At 42.1% G+C, this 18,907-nt stretch overlaps 1 protein-coding gene across 2 annotated transcripts in view; it reads left to right on the top strand.

Annotated features, from left to right (window-relative positions):
- Nucleotides 1–18,907, top strand: part of LOC124788185 (G protein-coupled receptor kinase 2) — a 163,911-nt gene that overhangs the window by 76,562 nt on the left and 68,442 nt on the right. For both annotated transcript variants that reach the window (XR_007016066.1, XM_047255345.1), the window contains exon 5: nucleotides 13,037–13,227. Coding sequence is in view for 1 of the 2 variants with exons in the window: in XM_047255345.1 (XP_047111301.1) it covers nucleotides 13,037–13,227 (191 nt within the window). In the remaining variant the exon portion in view is untranslated. The remainder of the gene's footprint in view (nucleotides 1–13,036; nucleotides 13,228–18,907) is intronic.

The following is an 18,907-nucleotide window of genomic DNA, read 5'->3' as shown; positions in this document are numbered from 1 at the left end:
CTGAGCTCAGGGACTCACAGGTTTGATGATGTATGCTGTTAGAATGTGCAGAGTTCCGTTTCAGTAGGGTTCTACTGTTGTTGGCCAGTGTTCACTTGTCAGAATATCTATTCCTACGATTTCCAGAGTGGTGAAATATATGCTCTGTTAAGATTTGCAAAGAGCCCTTACATCCTTTCCCTCTGTCAAATACATTACGGTTTTAACATTCATTTCTGATTCTTCTAATGAGATATGTCCATTCAAACGTAAAAATTGGCTGCAGAAGATGCTGCAAAATTAAAAACATCCATGACAGGAATACAAACAATATTTTCCTGATCAATATCAAAATTCTTTTATTCTCAACTGGCAGGTAAATATAGAACATGCGTATAGTTTCTTGACAACGTCCTGAATAAGGGCTCACAATTTCTTGATTGGCTAAAGATGGTGGAAGTTGGTAGACTTTGGACTAAGAGTGTTTTTTTGTCTGGCCACTGCCAACATTGACGATCTGAAAATGAAGTACCTGTGTGTATCGCACCCATTACAAAGCAATTGTCATGCTGTGCCAAACGAGGTAGTATGTGTGTAGTGTCAGCATTGCTTGAAGAAAATGCAGCTTATTCTTCCCATGGCTGTTGATGTGTTGTGCTTTGGTAGTTGGAGCTTATTTTCTCCGCTCCTTGCATCTCACATGAAAACTGTCTCAAGTAAAAGAAGCAAAACACGTATGGCAATAAACAAACTGCATTCAATTATTTGCATAGACGGAACATATCTCCACGAATTTATAGCAACTAAGGGAGAGACAGAAAAAGGATGAAAAAATGATGGTAACTATACATTAACTGCAAGCAGACATGTTTATTTTGTGAAAATAGTAAACTACGGCTCTTCATATGATAACCTTATAGAACAATGGGCCCATAAGCCACAAGAGCAGTGGTCACCCCTTTACTATTCAGCAGATAATATACCCGATGGTGAGATTCTCAGCCAACTGCAAAATAGAAAACTGGATGAGAAAGTGATGTCAACCCTAAACAGGAAAATATTAATTATAAAAAAATCTTACCAACGCTTGTCTTTGTTGATTCTTCCATTCAGGTAACCATGTTCAAATTCCGCGACATTTCAATGTGTGTCATTCTCACTATCTTCACCAGAAGATGAGGAGAATAACACTCTTAGAAACATTGCAGAATTTGAACGAAACCACCCAGATGGAAGTCCAGAAAGATTTCATCCATAGTACAAGCCAGGAAAACCTACATTCGCATGTAAAACTTGTATTTTCATGTGAATTCACAAATTTTAGGTACTAATTGGGCTGTAACTATTTTTTCTGGTTGAAGTATCACTTTTGAGTGAAACAGTGTTTGTTTGTTTGTTTCTTTTATTCTTCCTTCCTTCCCTTCCTTCCTTCCTCCGACTCTCTCACTTTTTGCAAAAACTGTTCTTGTCTGCTGATTTTGGTTGAAACAGATCTCGCACCAACAGATACAGGAAAGTTCTTGGTACAGTTTTGCAGTACAGAACTATTAAAATGCAGCAAAATATGGCAGCTGAAAATTTGACATCGGGTGTATTCAGTTCAGCAGAGCAAACGAAAATATCTAATCAACTGTTGGTGTACAAAGTGCTCATCCCTCCTGCCACCAGCCAGGCAATTGTCCTTGTCCTGGGGAAGAGGAGTAATTATGATGGCAATTACATGCTGCCGCGATTCCTTTGTGCCTTGCTATGAGATCAGAAACTAGAACAGGAGCCATTCATAATGTTAAATGACGGCAAAGCAAGTTTTGTGCAGACATAAAATACTCTGTCCTAGTGATGAATGGTACATTGGCAGGAAAAAAACTTTTCAGATGGTCATGTTGAAGTGTCACCATCAAAACTTAAATGTCGTTTGAGATCTTGCGCACATGCTGACCTGTTTGATTTGTATATTATCTAATGAAAACAGGTTTGATTGTGTGTGGCAAGTAGTATGATTTCATGATTATTAAAATAACGCGGTTGTGGGTTCTAGTAGCATGCGATGGGTTATTTTTTAAGTTCTGTGAGAATTAAAAAATTTTCAGTGTCAAATGTAGACCTTAAATACTTTATTAAAGGCCAATTCAGTGATTGATACCAGGTGTTCTGAAATTATACCAGCTGTTGGGGATCACAGTTTACTTCAGGATGTAACGAGTGTGGTCTGACAGGATCTGAAGTGTGTTAGAAGTAGTTATGCTTTATAGCATCTGTTAATGCCGTCACAGAAGAGGTAGCTGGTACGTGTAGGTGCAGGAATTAGCTTGTAGGATTATGGAGAAATGGGGATGATGTTGGATCAGCTAACTGAAGACAAGATGTGATTTAAAGCTGTTGAGAGTGTTGCAGACCATATTATGAAATTGATCGTGGACATTAAAATTTACCACACAAACTGATTATTGTTTTGTCAATATTTGATGTTTCTTATGGCGTAGAGTGGCCTAACAAACATCCTTGCAAATGTTATTTGATTGTGGCAGTTGTAAAAAAATGTTTTGAGAATATTTTTCTCTGTTCTCTTACATACTTTTTGAGTTATGAAATTTTTCTCAGAGAATTGACTCTAAAGGTATACTACACCATAGTTTTCTTCTGATAAGATTCCAGTTAAGCATATACTGTTAACGTTAGAAACATGTTGTTGTTGATCAGTTTGCTTCACTGACACACAGCTGTTGCCAGTTGTACAAACAGCACAGCTGAGGGTTTCTGTAGTGTTTGTTTGACCTCCTTTTGGTTAACAAAGTGCAAAGTTACTTGATGTGTATTGTGCATTCTTGTATTGTGTACTGTGCATTCTTGCCAGTGTGTTAGTGAAAATAAAGCGTGTAAGGCTTCTAAGACAAAAAGGTGTGTGGAAAACTGGAATATTGTTAATTCTGCAATAGGTTATGACCCTTTTGAATGTTTGTGAAAATTTGTCTAATCCAGCTTTACACGATGTACTGTACTTGTCAAATTTTTAGTTTATGGCTAATGGTAAATAAAGACTCTAAAATTGGGGCTCTGTTGTAGTTTTTTCCGTGTTTATCTTTATTTCATACAATTGCTTGATATCTGGCAATACAATATGTGGTATGTGTTGTCACTGTCAAGTGGCTAAGCAGTTTAGTTGAATAATGAAGTGCTGAGACAGATTGGTAACTTCCCGTACACAACAAACTACATATGTTCTATGCAAAGAAAATGTTTCCAAAAGCCTGATTGTATGATGTACCTTATTCTGCAGATATACGTAACAAAATTCATAATGGCAGAATTGATCATCACTTTATAGCCAAAATGTACTTATTTACTAACAGAAATTATGAATCAACTACGCGCAGAAAAGAAAAAAAAGTACATTGTAATTGGAGCTGTTGCTCAGACAAAGAGAAGATATCTTAATGTCTTCTATGTTGATTATAAAAGCACCTCGGATTGCCTGCCAACAGTTGCCTATTGAGAAAATTAGGTACATGTGGAGTCCACTGAAAGACTACAAAAATTTGTGCAAGCAACCATAGGTATCAAAATATCTGTTTATGGAGCAACTGTCAAAAATAGAGAAAACCTGGAAGGTTGAAAAATATTCTAAGCACCTGTATCGATATGAGCTGGCTATGTCTCTATGGGAAAACCACATACAGAGACTTCTCCATCACAGAAGACAGCTCAAAATATTACAGACTAGATCATCTTTTCTATATAGATGACATATCATCATATGCAGCCTTCCACGGAAATCAGTGAGCTCTTTGTGTGAAACCTTCATACACATATGACGGACTATCAGTAATTGTGGATAAATTTTAAAATAGTGATATTCAAACAGAGAACACTTTGAGAAATTGTACTTGCCCATCATTATGAGCTGTATAGATTAGAAGAGATGTGACATTTGCAACTCATTAAGATAACAGAAAAATTATATTTCAAAAGAATTGGAATCGCTGTAAATGCCATCTCCTAAGAATGAAGACAGTTAAGAAGCTTCCTGGCAGGTTAAAACTGTGCCGGACCAAGACTCGAACTCGGGACCTAGGCAAAGGTCCCGAGTTCGAGTCTCGGTCCGGCACACAGTTTTAATCTGCCAGGAAGTTTCATATGAGTGTGCACTCCGCTGCAGAGTAAAAATCTCATTCTGAAGACAATTAAGGTTTTTACAATACTAGCTAGCTGACTGACATTGCCTGGGTATATATTTATTCTGATTCTGTTCGTCCATGTCCTCCTCACTTTCTCTCTGTCCATCTTTTTGTGTCTTCCTCCTCGTCCCCTTCTATGTGTCTTCCTCCTCGTCTCCTTCTATGTGTCTTCCTCCTCGTCCCCTTCTATGTGTCTTCCTCCTCGTCCCCTTCTATGTGTCTTCCTCCTCGTCCCCTTCTATGTGTCTTCCTCCTTGTCCCCCCCCCCCTCTATGTCTTCCTCCTCGTCCCCCCCCCCTCTATGTCTTCCTCCTCGTCCCCCCCCTCTATGTCTTCCTCCCCCCCCCCCCTCTATGTCTTCCTCCTCGCCCCCCCTCAATGTCTTTTCCTCCTCGCCCCCCCCTCCTCTATGTGTCATTCTCCTTGCCCCCCCCTCTGTGTCTTCCTCCTTGCCCCCCCCTCTATGTGTCTTCCTCCTTGCCTCCCCCTCTGTGTGTCTTCCTCCTTGCCCCCCCCTCTATGTGTCTTCCTCCTCGCCCCCCCTTCTATGTGTCTTTCTCCTCGTCCCCTTCTATGTGTCTTCCTCCTCGCCCCCCCTCTATTTCTTCCTCCTCGTCCCCCCCTCTGCGTTTCTTCCTTGCCCCCCCTCCCTCTGCGTGTCTTCCTCGTCCCCTCCCCCCTCTGCGTGTCTTCCTCGTCCCCACCATCAGCGTGTCTTCCTCGTCCCCCCCATCAGCGTGTCTTCCTCGTCCCCCCCATCAGCGTGTCTTCCTCGTCCCCCCCATCAGCGTGTCTTCCTCGTCCCCCCCATCAGCGTGTCTTCCTCGTCCCCCCGCTCTGCGTGTCTTCCTCGTCCCCCCCGCTCTGCGTGTCTTCCTCGTCCCCCCGCTCTGCGTGTCTTCCTCGTCCCCCCGCTCTGCGTGTCTTCCTCGTCCCCCCGCTCTGCGTGTCTTCCTCGTCCCCCCGCTCTGCGTGTCTTCCTCGTCCCCCCCCATCAGCGTGTCTTCCTCGTCCCCCCCATCAGCGTGTCTTCCTCGTCCCCCCCATCAGCGTGTCTTCCTCGTCCCCCCCATCAGCGTGTCTTCCTCGTCCCCCCCATCAGCGTGTCTTCCTCGTCCCCCCCATCAGCGTGTCTTCCTCGTCCCCCCCATCAGCGTGTCTTCCTCGTCCCCCCGCTCTGCGTGTCTTCCTCGTCCCCCCCGCTCTGCGTGTCTTCCTCGTCCCCCCGCTCTGCGTGTCTTCCTCGTCCCCCCCGCTCTGCGTGTCTTCCTCGTCCCCCCGCTCTGCGTGTCTTCCTCGTCCCCCCCGCGTGCGTGTCTTCCTCGTCCCCCCGCTCTGCGTGTCTTCCTCGTCCCCCCCCCGTGCGTGTCTTCCTCGTCCCCCCCCCGTGCGTGTCTTCCTCGTCCCCCCCCCCCGTGCGTGTCTTCCTCGTCCCCCCCCCCCCCGTGCGTGTCTTCCTCGCCTCCCCCCCCCTCTGCGTGTCTTCCTCGCCTCCCCCCCCTCTGCGTGTCTTCCTCGCCTCCCCCCCATCTGCGTGTCTTCCTCGTCCCCCCCCATCTGCGTGTCTTCCTCGTCGCCCCCACCCTCTGCGTGTCTTCCTCGTCGCCCCCCCCCCTCTGCGTGGCTTCCTCGTCGCCCCCCCCGCCCTCTGCGTGTCTTCCTCGTCGCCCCCCCCCCCCCGCCCTCTGCGTGTCTTCCTCGTCGCCCCCCCCGCCCTCTGCGTGTCTTCCTCGTCGCCCCCCCCGCCCTCTGCGTGTCTTCCTCGTCGCCCCCCCCGCCCTCTGCGTGTCTTCCTCGTCGCCCCCCCCGCCCTCTGCGTGTCTTCCTCGTCCTCCCCCCCCCTCTGCGTGTCTTCCTCGTCGTGCCCGCCCCCCCTCCCCCCTCCCCCCTCCCCCCCTCGCCTCCTGTCCCCCCCTCGCCTCCTGTCCCCCGTCCCCCCCTCGACTCCCGTCCCCCCCTCGCCCCCCGTCCCCCCCTCGCCCCCCGTCCCCCCCTCGCCCCCCGTCCCCCCCTCGCCCCCCGTCCCCCCCTCGCCCCCCGTCCCCCCCTCGCCCCCCGTCCCCCCCTCGCCACCCCGTCCCCCCCTCGCCCCCCGTCCCCCCCTCGCCACCCCGTCCCCCCCCTCGCCCCCCCGTCCCCCCGTCGCCCCCCCGTCGTCCCCATCCCCCCCTCGACCCCCGTCACCCGTCCCCAGTCACCCCCCCCCGTCAACCGCCCCCCCCCCCGTCACCCGCCCCCCCCGTCACCCGCCCCCCCCGTCACCCGCCCCCCACCCCGTCACCCCCCCCTCCCCGTCACCCCCCCTCCCCGTCACCCCCCCCTCCCCGTCACCCGTCCCCCCGTCACCCGTCCCCCCGTCACCCGTCCCCCCGGTCACCTGCCCCCCCCCCAATCATACGTCCCCCCGCCCCCCCTCAACTGTCCCCCCTCCCGTCAGCCCCCCCCCCCCCCCGGTCACCCCCCCCCCCCGCCGTCACAAATACCATTAAAAAGTACTATATATAATGTAATTGAAGGGGAAGGAAGAGGGTTGAAGGAAAAGGACTGCTAAGATATAGGAAATGGGGAGAGTTTGACCAGAACCCTGCTTCAGAGGAAACTTACTGAGCGGGGTGAGAAGGAAAAGACAGGCTACACCGGATGACGTTTGAAAACCTTAAATTTTTGCCTGTTTTCACGACTTTCCCCAGCACAATTTTTTTCCCATCATAATTATTTTGGTATCATATTATCCACTTTTCTGGCAAGAAATTTTTGCCTACTCTGTGCCTCTTGTGAACCCTTCTCTGTTACCATAATTTTTGTATGAAATTTTTTTGATCTTTTTTGTTAGTTCCCTTCAACCCCCCCCCCCCCCCCCCCCCTCGCCACTGCTTCATTCTTACCGCTCCCGCCATCTCTAATACTTCAACCTTCCTATCTTGACCTTGATGAATCACATCACACATTACATTCAGTCCTTTCAAAAACATGCTTTTGCAATATCAAAAACAAGGTCCAGCATTCTGTTTCTTGAAGTCTGCTTGTCCCTGGGAGTTACCCTAAAAGACCCTAATGTTGAAAGTCCCTTTTTCTGGTTAAGCCTCTCTACACCAGCCCATGTTTTCAAATCTCATCCGGTGCTGTTCCCAACAATCAGTCTTTCCTTCTCATGCTGTCTGATAAGTCTCTCCAGACCCAGTGTTGTGGCCACTTTTCCAAACTCTCCTCATTTCCTAAATCTCACCAATCCTCATCCTTTACCCCTCTTCCTTCCCCTTGAACCCGAAGGAGGAGCCATTAGGTCCAAAAATGTGCAAATTTAAATACATCTTTATATCTGTGTTCTCATGCCGCCTCTCGGTGAGTGGTTTTTTTACTTATCCAATTACATTACATAATTACTAAAAATACATTGTATGATTAATCCTGGATTCTGTTTGAACTGCTGTGTAATGACACATTACTAAGAGTACTGTTTGTGCTGTACTAGAAATTCTTAATAGTTTGAGAAAGATCTGTTCTATCACACACAATTTTTTCCTCAAATTTTAAAAATTGTTTCAATATTTTCATAGCACAGTGTTTGTTCTTCACTAGAGATGTACATGTGTGCCTTCTTCAAACTGTATTTTGTTTTGCATTGGCAATTAATCATAGGCTCTGTCAAAGTTGTTTGAAATAATGCTTATGATGTTTATAAGTGTCGGACGACATACAGACTTTATCAGTTATCCCAGTGTAACTGATGCTAATGTACATTTTTACATCTAGCACCTTATGTGCAGCTGTCAGTCTCAACATAAGCATAGAACATGAATTTCAAGCATCCTTAAAAGCTTCTTTCTCAAGGATTAGTGGCTGCCACTGATGCCTGCAGTGAATGTGATAACCCAACTGGTTATATGTGGGACTACAAGACCACAATGAATGCCGTCTTTCTTGTAAGACGTCTCCCCCCCCCCCCCCCTCCCCCCTTGCATACACCCTTGGGCAACTCCAGGAAACAGCAAAAAACACGCCAACTTTACATAAATACGGAGGCATGTCAGCACCTCCTTGAGTCCCATCTAGCTCATCTTTCCATGTTGTGCTGTAAATGGCACTGTGGATCATAACCATGCATCTCACAGTGGTTTGCAGAGTATAAATGTAGATGCAGAGGCAGATGATCGTAATACAGGGTGTACATAAAGTTTGGGAACACTTTCAATTATTTATTGTACAAGAACCGAACATTGTACTGGTATCATACATATGTTGTCTTGAAGAGAAACCCTGAAAGTTTTTTTTCATGTATACAGCCACAGCGTAGTTTGGTAATTTGCTGATAGTCAGCGCTAGTCGCAAACATGGCAAGTTCATGTGCGGAGCGAGCTTTCTGTGTGTTGGAGTTCAACAAAAACACTTTTCGCGCTAATGGGAAATTGAAGAGGCATAATTGTTGAATCTGGGGGTACAAAGCATCCACACGAATGCATTGACTTTGAGTGTGTTTTTTGTGCCTTGTCACGTCGAAAACTGTACGGGCCATTCTTCTTCGCTGAGAGCACTGTCACTGGATATTCCTACTTGTTGCAGCAATGGCTGATGCCTCAAATGCAATTGGACTCTCCATTAATCTTTCAACAGGATGGGGCATCACCCCATTTTCATCGTGAAGTTCGTGGGTACCTGAACACGAAGCTGCCGAATCGGTGGATTGGCCATGCTACAGAAGGGGGTCAGCTGTTTCATGAAATGGCCTTCCCGGTCACCAGATTTCACTCCGTGTTACTTTTTTCTGTGGGGACACATTAAAGATCTAGTGTATGTATCGCCTCTACCATGTGCTAGCAGAGCTGTAGGAGAGAATATGGGAAGCGACTGCCACAGTCGAGGATCCATGCTGGGACGGGTATGGCAAGAATTCGAGTACCGTATTGACGTCTGCCGGGTCACTCGTGGTTCACATATCGAATGTTTGTAAAAGACAGAGTTTCTATTCAAAATGCAATATGTATGACATCTGTACAATGTTTAGTTCTTGTGCAATAAATAAATGAAAGTGTTCCCAGACTTTATGTGCACCCTGTAGTACGATTCCACTGGTTGTTTGCTATTTCAAGCAGTGTCTTCCCTTGTGTTTCCTTTTTAGAATAACTTGGTTCTATACCTCCAATTTCTTTTTATCTGAAATGGGACTAAACAATCGTAATCAGTGTTATTACTATTACTATTATTATTATTATTATTAATTTATTATTATTATTATTATTATTATTATTATTATTATTATTATTATTATTATTATTATGTATTTATTCAACTGTTACTACCTTCTCCAAATAGGTGTTACATTGTTTTTCCTGTCTTCCTTGAAGATTTATACTTATTAAAAGTTATCTGCAAGAGAAGATGAGGTCCACTGTGGATTGCAATAGACATATTTTGTTACAGTTCATATACTTTCCTTATTCCAGCAAGAGATGTTGCTGTATGAGAGGTGATGCTAGGAATTCTGTAGTGAAGAATGTGAAAGCCATTGGTAAGTCCATTGTTGATCAGATGTGTTGTAAGTGTAATTGCACCACATCCAGAACGTAAAAGCAGTTCTCAGTTAACTTTAAAGGTTGAACTGTAATTATGTAGAGATCCAATGGCTTTTGAAAGTATTTAAAACCTATTGTATTGAGAAAGTTTGCCTAGCCATGCTGCTTCTTATGTCAAATGATGATATACAAAAATAAATTTTTGCAAGCACACACACATATCAGTCTCAGATCCTGCATTGTTATCTAAACACACTTCAGTATTACATTTGTTGGAAATCTAGTCTTGCTTTTCTCGTAGTAATATAAAATGATACCACCCAATTTAGAAACTTGTTTGGCAGCCCCTGCCTCTTCACGTATGTCAGTAACAAGTATAATTGTAGATATAATTGCTATTCTTTGTATCTAGAGATGAATATAAAGGAACTACTTACAAATTTTGGAGAAAACTTCTACGTTACTAGATCATTTGAAAGAAATTATGTAGTGAAGACTGTCATTGTGTGCTACTAACAAACAAGACTAATTTAGTGTTATTTGAAGTGCCTATTATGTTGATATTGATGACGTGTGTAGACTGAATAATGAAAGTTGACACACAATTCAGAGAATACACTGTTTATTATACTGACTATAAACTGCATTTACCTAAATTTCAAAGCTTTTATATAGCTGAAAAAACTAGTGCAGGACTGAAGTACAGTACACAAATAATAATTAAAAGCAAGATGTATGTATATCTGATGACTGTAAATTTAATCCTTCTTCCAATGATAAGGAAAGAGCAGTTGTGGGAGGAAAAAAAGAATGATTGTTCTTTGTGTGTGTTTGAGAAAAAAGAATAAATATTTATATATGGGGAGGGGGGGTTGTATTAGTTTGAGATAAGAAACTAATGGCAGGAAAATATTTGCTTCTTTATTATCACTTTAATTTTATAGCAAAAATTAAACTCGTAGGTATTCATCTCAATGCACACTTTACAACAGTGCAATATACCTGTTGTTATTCATACAATGAAGCGTCTGTTAGGATCATACCACTCAGTTTGTCTTCTCTTTCTGCTGGGTTTTTACATGATGACCAATTCGTCTAACACTGTAGTAAATAATACATATGCGTGACATCTTGTGATGGCGATGGTGGTTCAAATGGCTCTGAGCACTATGGGACTTAACATCTGTGGTCATCAGTCCCCTAGAACTTAGAACTACTTAAACCTAACTAACCTAAGGACATCACACACATCCATGTCCGAGGCAGGATTCGAACCTGCGACCGTAGCAGTCGCGGATGGTGATGGTCTTGGCTTTGGCGTCATGGCTCCCCATCTAACAATGAAGGTAACTGTTGTTCTGGTGCACATGAACATTAATATTGAGGTGGCGTGGGGCAGTATATTGTTAAAATCACATCCTCTTCCGAACAATAGATAGTCCCCAAAAGTATGGAAGCATGTCTTGAATAAACAACAGGTAACATGATCCAGTAAAATGGTTTGGTCGCAAATGAATTTGCACGAGCTGATTTGACTTGTTGATAGAGAATTGTTGCTGGTGATCTGAGACAAGCATTATGTAAGGATTTTCAATGCTCCAGATGTGGCTACTGCATTAATTGAAAACGCCAACAGAGTTGAGTTGTTATCAACGTGCAATCCAAAATGTAAGAAGTGCATCGCTTCAGTGCTGTGCTGAATAATCCGTTGACAGGCTTGAAATATGGGTTAAAAATCATTGAACTCCATGGCTTGCACTTATTGTTCGCAATAGGAGTGTCGTTGCTGCTCCACCAGTACTTGGCACACTGTATTCTTTGAGTCATGTGTTTCTGGGGCAAGGTGACAATCTTATTGACAAATCTTCTACCAAACACTCAAACACTGTGTCATCATATTATACTTTCTGAACAATTAATTACGTATCTTGAAACAAGGAATTTGGTTAGCCACATCACGAATACTGATGTTCACTGTGTAGCTGGATAACTTTTCATTTTCTTGTGCCTTTATCTACATGAGTATGAACGGATTTGGTGCAGTTAATTTAATAGGTGGTTGAATGCCCTTTCTATTGCCATCCTGTTACTGCCCCCCCCCCCCCCCCCCCGCCCCCAGCTCCCTGGCCAGAATGTGTGTGCTGCAACAGTCAGTGTATAAGTTGTTCATGTGAAAGTGAACAAAAGTTTTCTAAATGTTTGCAAAACATGTAACTGAGATGAGACTTGGGTTTCTGCCTGGTATTCACCTAGCAGTATGTGGGAAAGTGCCTAAAAACATATCCAGGCTGGCCAGCACACCTATCCTTGGCGTTAACACAACAAGAGGATTCAGTCTTGCCCGTCCCAGAACTGGCCCTTTAACATGCACGGGTGTCCCGGTAGGTTTCATTGTAAAGCTGTATAACAAATAGTATGGCCATATAATACAGTGTACAGGTTGAGTTGTATTTTTACATTTACGTATACCTTGATGCATCCTACATTCTTGAAAATTCTTCTCTTCATTATTTACAGAATATGATGAAGTATAAATCAATGAACAATACCAAAGCAGGTAGTGTTTCGCAAAAGCCATTGGTCTATCATACATAGCAGTTGACAATTCCTGACCTGTGTAGTATTGGCATTTTAATGAGTGAATGTGGCACTTCTGATTCCTTCTTCCGGTTGTGAAATTGCAACTGTTTTTGGATGCAGAGGATGTAGTACCTATCATCTGGGCTTGTTCTGGTGTTGCTCAGTTAGTATGAAAAAGCAGGTGATACGTTGTGACCGAGGCAATGGACTTTGAGAACTTGGAGAACTGTTGCTTTACAGTTGCAGAGCACTGCAGTCATCTCCATCAAGTATTCTAAATTTTATTGCATGAAATTGAAAAGTACTTTCCTTGGTCTCATCACTTGTCATCCTATTTTAAAACTGAAGAAATTCCTGACCAGTGGACCATAGATAACATTCACACATTAGTTGAAATCCCAGGTGACACACTTCTCTGACTTGGATATACTAAAAGTTGAAATACTGAAATGTACTGAAAAGTAGATCAACAATTGCTGTCTCAGTAAACTGTTTGAGGTAAGTATGCTTTACTTTTATTGAGAGCTCTAAAGGATGCCTTACTTTGTTCATAATAATCATACATTAGATTATTTCACTCACAAGTAGATTACTCAGGAAACTGCTTTGAGTTAAAATTGTAATGACTCGTACATAGTTCTGGTATCATATGAGAGAGAGAGAGAGAGAGAGAGAGAGAGAGAGAGAGAGAGAGAGAGAGAGAGAGAATGATCCGTTCAGATTTAGCTAAAATAGCTCCTAGTTTGATGTGTCCTAACATCTTTTCTCATATGAAGATTTTTTTTTCTACAGTCAAGTGAAGCTGTAGATATTCTGAACAGTGAACTCACTGAGCATTGCAAGGAGAAACTGGCAGCTGGTAATAAGGACCTGTTTTTAGAATGTACAAATGCTGTAAAAACCTTTCTTGCTGGAGACCCATTTCGCCAGTTTGAATGTTCCATGTACTTCCATCGTTACTTGCAGTGGAAGTGGCTGGAAAGGTAAGTTGGAATTCTCTGTGTTTCAGTTAATATAGAATACAATTACAGAATTCGAAAATGTAAGTGAAGAACCTCATTTAAAGTTATTAAAAATATTATTTACCAGACACAAAAATTGCGGTGTTGACATATTGGGTGGTATTTTTACTGAAGAAGAAGCTGTAGAGAACTGGCAGGGAAAAAGCAAGTCAGTGTATTTACTGAAATGAGACATGTCAGCAACACCACAATTAAAATGAATAATATGCCCAGTGTTAAGCTTTCAGGATCAGGTAGTGTAAAACTGTTAAATTCTGTAGTGCGTGTGTGTGTGTGTGTGTGTGTGTGTGTGTGTGTGTGTGTGTGATGGTAAAAGGGTGGGTTAATGGAGAAGGGGAAGCAACCGACTATCTAGCTACTGAGGGAATACTGAACATATAACCAAAATTCAAATAGCGCTGAGTATCACAAAACAAAGCTCTTCTGCAGAGCTTGAAAGAACGTGTTAAAATAAGCTGTAATTCATAACAAAAGAATGAAGTGTATGGAATGTGTGCTTTAATTCCACCATGAAAACTATGGCGTTGAAGTTAAAGTGGACAGACAAACAAGCATAATGATAATATAAATTGTGAGTTTGACACAATACAGCCAGGCTTTAAGAGGTTGGGGTGGGTGTCTTAAAGGTACTCGTTCTTCCATGGTGACCGATGAAGAGGTATACTGTCTTGCCTACCATTTTCAGAGTTAATGGGTTAGTGTGGGAATCACAGGATATGATTTTACATTATTGTACATGTTCTGGTGCCTACACCCAATAAAGTTCTGTGGAGAAGGTAATAAATGAAGAGAATGGAAAATCACAAGGACGTCAAAGAAAATGGCTGCAGTGTTAAAAGTGATTCCTGTAATGCACCAGAATCACCATCAGAGTTGATTATGAACCCACGTATCATTGTTTTCATGTATGTAGAGTTGTGTTTGCATGCCTTTGTTGTCAGCTCTCATGGTAAGGTCTGTCAAGATTTTAACAGACTGTTGATGCCAGTTTAGGAGTTTTCTCACAGAAGCTTGCTCATTTAGGGTTGTCTACAATGTTTCAGTTGTGATAGGCATAGGAGGTCAGTGTCATGTACCCAGGCACAGTTTTCACTGATTGTAGTTGTATTTCCCCATATTCTTGGTGAAAAGGTTACTCATGTATCTAGAGTTTCTGTAGAGTCATGTGGTGAGTTTCTTGAATTCCCATGCAACACATTGTAATTTGATCTCAGAGTACATGTCTACTGTGTATAGAATATATGTCTATGGTGTATGCACAGCATGGAACAATTCTTATAATTTGTAGAATTTTGTTTTGTGATGCAGATAACATTGGGACTGCATATCTCTAAGTTACAGCTGTGTCTCCCCAAACTGTACTGAATGTGCCAGGAAGAGAGGGGTCAGTAGAAGGCATATGTTGGTACAGAGGTGAAGGGCAACAGAAAGACAATGTTGGGTCAAGGACAAATGAATGTCCAAGACAAAGATTGCAGCATCAGTTGTGGAAGAGTGAAACTTGATATGTGTGTGTGTCTGTTAGGCATGGGAATTAATGTTATCTCATGAAATAATTCATTAAGGCCAACATGGTATTTACTGAAGCACTTTCATTTGAATCATATTAACGTGATGCTGCATATCTCCCAAAGATGTGGAACCCATCTTCTGGCATTACATTTTTGAATGCCTCTGCAGGAAAGAGAACTACTTCTGTTGATTCAAAATGATTGCCACATAATTGTGATGCAAGGCATGGGAAGTAAAAATGTTTCTCAAGGCATAATGTCAACTCTGTAGAAAGTGCAGCACATGCTCATTCTACTTTCTGCCTTACACTATTACCATCCATTTGGAAGTCTTGTATGAAATTACACAGTTGGGCAAGAAGTATGACTTACCACTTTGCCTAGGGTTCATAAGGGTGATTTCAACAAAATCTGTGTGAATGCCTGTTGAGAAACAAGGCATTGTTTCAAGTTAGGTGGGTGTATTGAAGAAATGCTGCAGACTCCACTAGGTATCTTCATTAGGACAGTAAGGAGATTCAGTTTCACCATAACTGTTCTCAGAAAGTTGTAACGGAAGTTTTCAGGTCCTTAAACTGGGAAAATGAAGAGGAATGTGTATTGATATATCATCATCTAAACCATCTGCATTTTGCTAATGACATTGCACTGTTTGTCTCAATTGCTGTCAAACTTAAACAATGAATGTGTAAACTAAGTTGAAAAGCAGATTTGAAAATCAGTAACTGTAAGACTGAAGCTATGCCTAAACCTCACATTACAAAGAAAATTATGCAAATTAACAATTAATTGTTTTATAGTAGTTGAGAATGAAAGTTGTATGTAGACCAGAAGAAAAGTAAAAACAGGCTGCAGTGCTTTTAATGAACTAAAGAGGGTTTTCAGAAGCGAGCTTGTAAAATGTCTCAACAGGAAACTCTAAGAGTGTGTTGCTAGTTTTTACTTGTGGCTGTGAGACATAGACTGAAACAGACCAAGGTGACACTGTGATTGGCACACTGGACTTGTGATTGGCACACTGGACTTGTGATTGGCACACTGGACTTGTGATTGGCACACTGGACTTGTGATTGGCACACTGGACTTGTGATTGGCACACTGGACTTGTGATTGGCACACTGGACTTGTGATTGGCACACTGGACTTGTGATTGGCACACTGGACTTGTGATTGGGAGGACTATGGTTCAAATCCCTGTCCAACCTTCCAGATTTGATTTCTATGTGGTTTCTTTAGATGACCTAAGACAAATGCTGGAATTGTTCCTATGGAAAGGACATGGCCAATTTCCTTCCCCAATTCAAGTTTGTGCTCATTTCTAGTGACCTCCTCACTGACAGGTCATTAAACCATAATCTTCTTTCATTCCTTCCTTCCTTTTGAATGCAAAAACTATTGGAAATCTTTAGGTTTCTCGGTGGACAATAAAAAGATTCATGTCAGAAATTATTGACAGAGATAGCAAATATTCTATCTTGTTCAGACCTCTTCACCTCTAAATGACTGTAGCAGCCTGCTTACATTTGAAACTACTTACTGTCTTCATACCTAGGTTTCCCTCTACAATTTTTATTCAAAAACTTCTTTCCATTACCAAATTGACTATTAGTTGATGCATCAGGATGTGTCCTATCAACTGAACCCTTCTCTTTCTCAAGTTGTGACGTAAATTTTTTCTTGTCCCAGTTTGACTCAGTACCACCTCATTAGTTATTCGATCTCCCCATTCAGAATTCTTCTTTAGCACCATATTGTAAAAGCTACTATTTCTTCTTTTCTGAACTGCTTGCTGTTACATTTTACTTCCATTCAAGATTACAATCCCAGACAAATACCTTCACAAAAAACTTCCTGGCTCTGAAATTGGTATTCAGTGTTAGAAAATTTCTCTTTCTCAGGAATACTTTTCTTGACAATGCCAGTCATCATTGTCATCTGCATTGTGACCATCATTAGTTATTTCGTTGTCCAAATAGCAAAAGTTAATTAGGCCTATTTCTTTTAGTGACTCATTTCTTAATCTAAACTAGATTTAATTCGACTTTTAAAAACTGTATTTAGTTTATAAAAAGCACTGCTGTCTACTCTTTGCTTTTCTTGTGCTCTGCTTCCAGTCACATTTTCCAATTTCCCCAAAAACAAAAACTTATCAACTGATTCTTTTACTTTGTTGTTAATTTGCATAATTTTCTTTTTGATGTGTTGGTTATGTATTACTTCAGTTGTACAGTAACTGACTTTCAAGTCTACTTTTAAACTTGGTTTACCCATTCTTTGTTTGTCTGTCTGTCTGCACTTGAGACAAACAGTGCAATGCCATCAACAAAATGAATGTGGTTCAGATTATGTTCCATTAACACACATTCTTCTTCATTTCTCTAGTTGAAGAACTTGAAAACTTCCTCTATGACTGCTGACAACGCTTATGGTGAAATGTAATCTGCTTTCCTGACTGTTCTTTAATCTCTGTATTTCTCACTAACCTGATGAAGAAATCTAATGCAAGCTGTAATGTTGATATAATTATATTTCTTCAGTTCACTCACGTAGCTTGAATCAGTCTCTTGTTTCTCAAGAAGCATGCCAATTTTGTTGAAATGAATCAAAATTTACCTAAACGCTTATGAATCCCAGACAAAGTGGTAATTCATGTTTGTTTCCCCACTGTATAATTTCATGCATGACTTCCAAATGTTGCCAACTGAGTAAGACAGAAAGAAGAGTGAGCATGTGCTACGCTGTCCATGGAGGTGTTTTACTTTTGTTGTTGGTCATCTTGTCTTGTCTTTTTCCATGACATTATCCATTCCATACAACCATGGATGGTTGACGGACAAAAGATTCTAAGAGGTAAAATATTACCAAAAAGACAACTTAATGACGGGTGGGCAAATGGTGTTAGAAAATTTGTAGGAGCAAAATTGGTGCATATAGCTGAAGCCCATAACGTATAAAAAATTGATTGAAGACCTAGTCAATACTGGTATGTTTTCTAGTCCTGTTTAACTTCCTTTAAAGTTCAAAACATCATCATCACTGTGGAGTTAGTCTATAGGAGTAGATGCAGGCAACCCTGGTGGTCTGATTGATTAAGTGAGGTGACAAAGTGGAAGGATACTAGATTCGTACTCTGGAGGATGGGAGCTCAAATCACTATCTCACATTCCAGGTTTAAATTGAAATTGGCCACTCCTTTCCCATTCTTGCTTGATTAAGTCTTGCATCACGTCGTATTACATTATCGGCGATATGCCAATAAATCTTATTCTCCATTCTTCCTTTGGTGCAGTCATATTATACTCCCTTGTGACACTCTCCTAACTGTATAGATTCGAGTCTGTTTCCTTGTTTAGTGAGGACATCAAATAGAAAGCATAAGAATTTGTTGCCAATGTATGATAGCTATTCTTAATCATTATTTGTTTCTGCAGCGGTGTGAAAAGAAAGTTCACAATATGGCTGATAAAAGTTTCTGAAGGGATGCCTGCACACTTACTTCGAAGTGTATGTTGGTAATGTAGGCTGCATCCAATCATAGAAATTTAAGTTGGCAGGAGTAGCAGCTGGTTTTGAGTAAGCAATGTAGTAACTATGAGGTCATCTCTTTTGTTACTATTGTCAGTGGAGAAGAAACTTTTATTTTCTGTGTAATGATAGCTTGGGGATGATAGTTATCAGAATTGCAGGATCTGTATATTCAGCCTGCTTTCCTCGTGGCAAGTGAAGCCATAGCCTTCTAGCCTATCATAGACTGTCTACACAATTTGAGAAATTTGTATTTTCTGGCATGTTGCTGTCATCTATTTAAGAGTTTGGTATATAATACCCTGTGCTAGCCTCCTATCAGCTGGCGGCAAGTTGACATGGTGCTGCTTAGTGGCTAACTGGAGAAATTTCAGACAGTAAATCAAAGGTTCAAGGTTCAAACCTCAATCATTCCTAAGATTTTTGGCATCACGTATGGCCTCATTCATATCTGGAAACGGATTGTATATCTGAAAAATATCAAGTTGCACCATTGTGTAGGTCCATGTTATGTCCATGTTAAGGTGCAAGTCCCTATATAACTGATTGGTAAGTCATTTCAGGGGACAGAGGAAGGCAGTGATACACCGGCAACATAAAACTGT

This window comes from Schistocerca piceifrons, chromosome 3, assembly GCF_021461385.2.
Source record: "Schistocerca piceifrons isolate TAMUIC-IGC-003096 chromosome 3, iqSchPice1.1, whole genome shotgun sequence".
Taxonomy (NCBI): domain Eukaryota; kingdom Metazoa; phylum Arthropoda; class Insecta; order Orthoptera; family Acrididae; genus Schistocerca; species Schistocerca piceifrons.
This window is presented reverse-complemented; position numbering and strand designations above follow the sequence as displayed.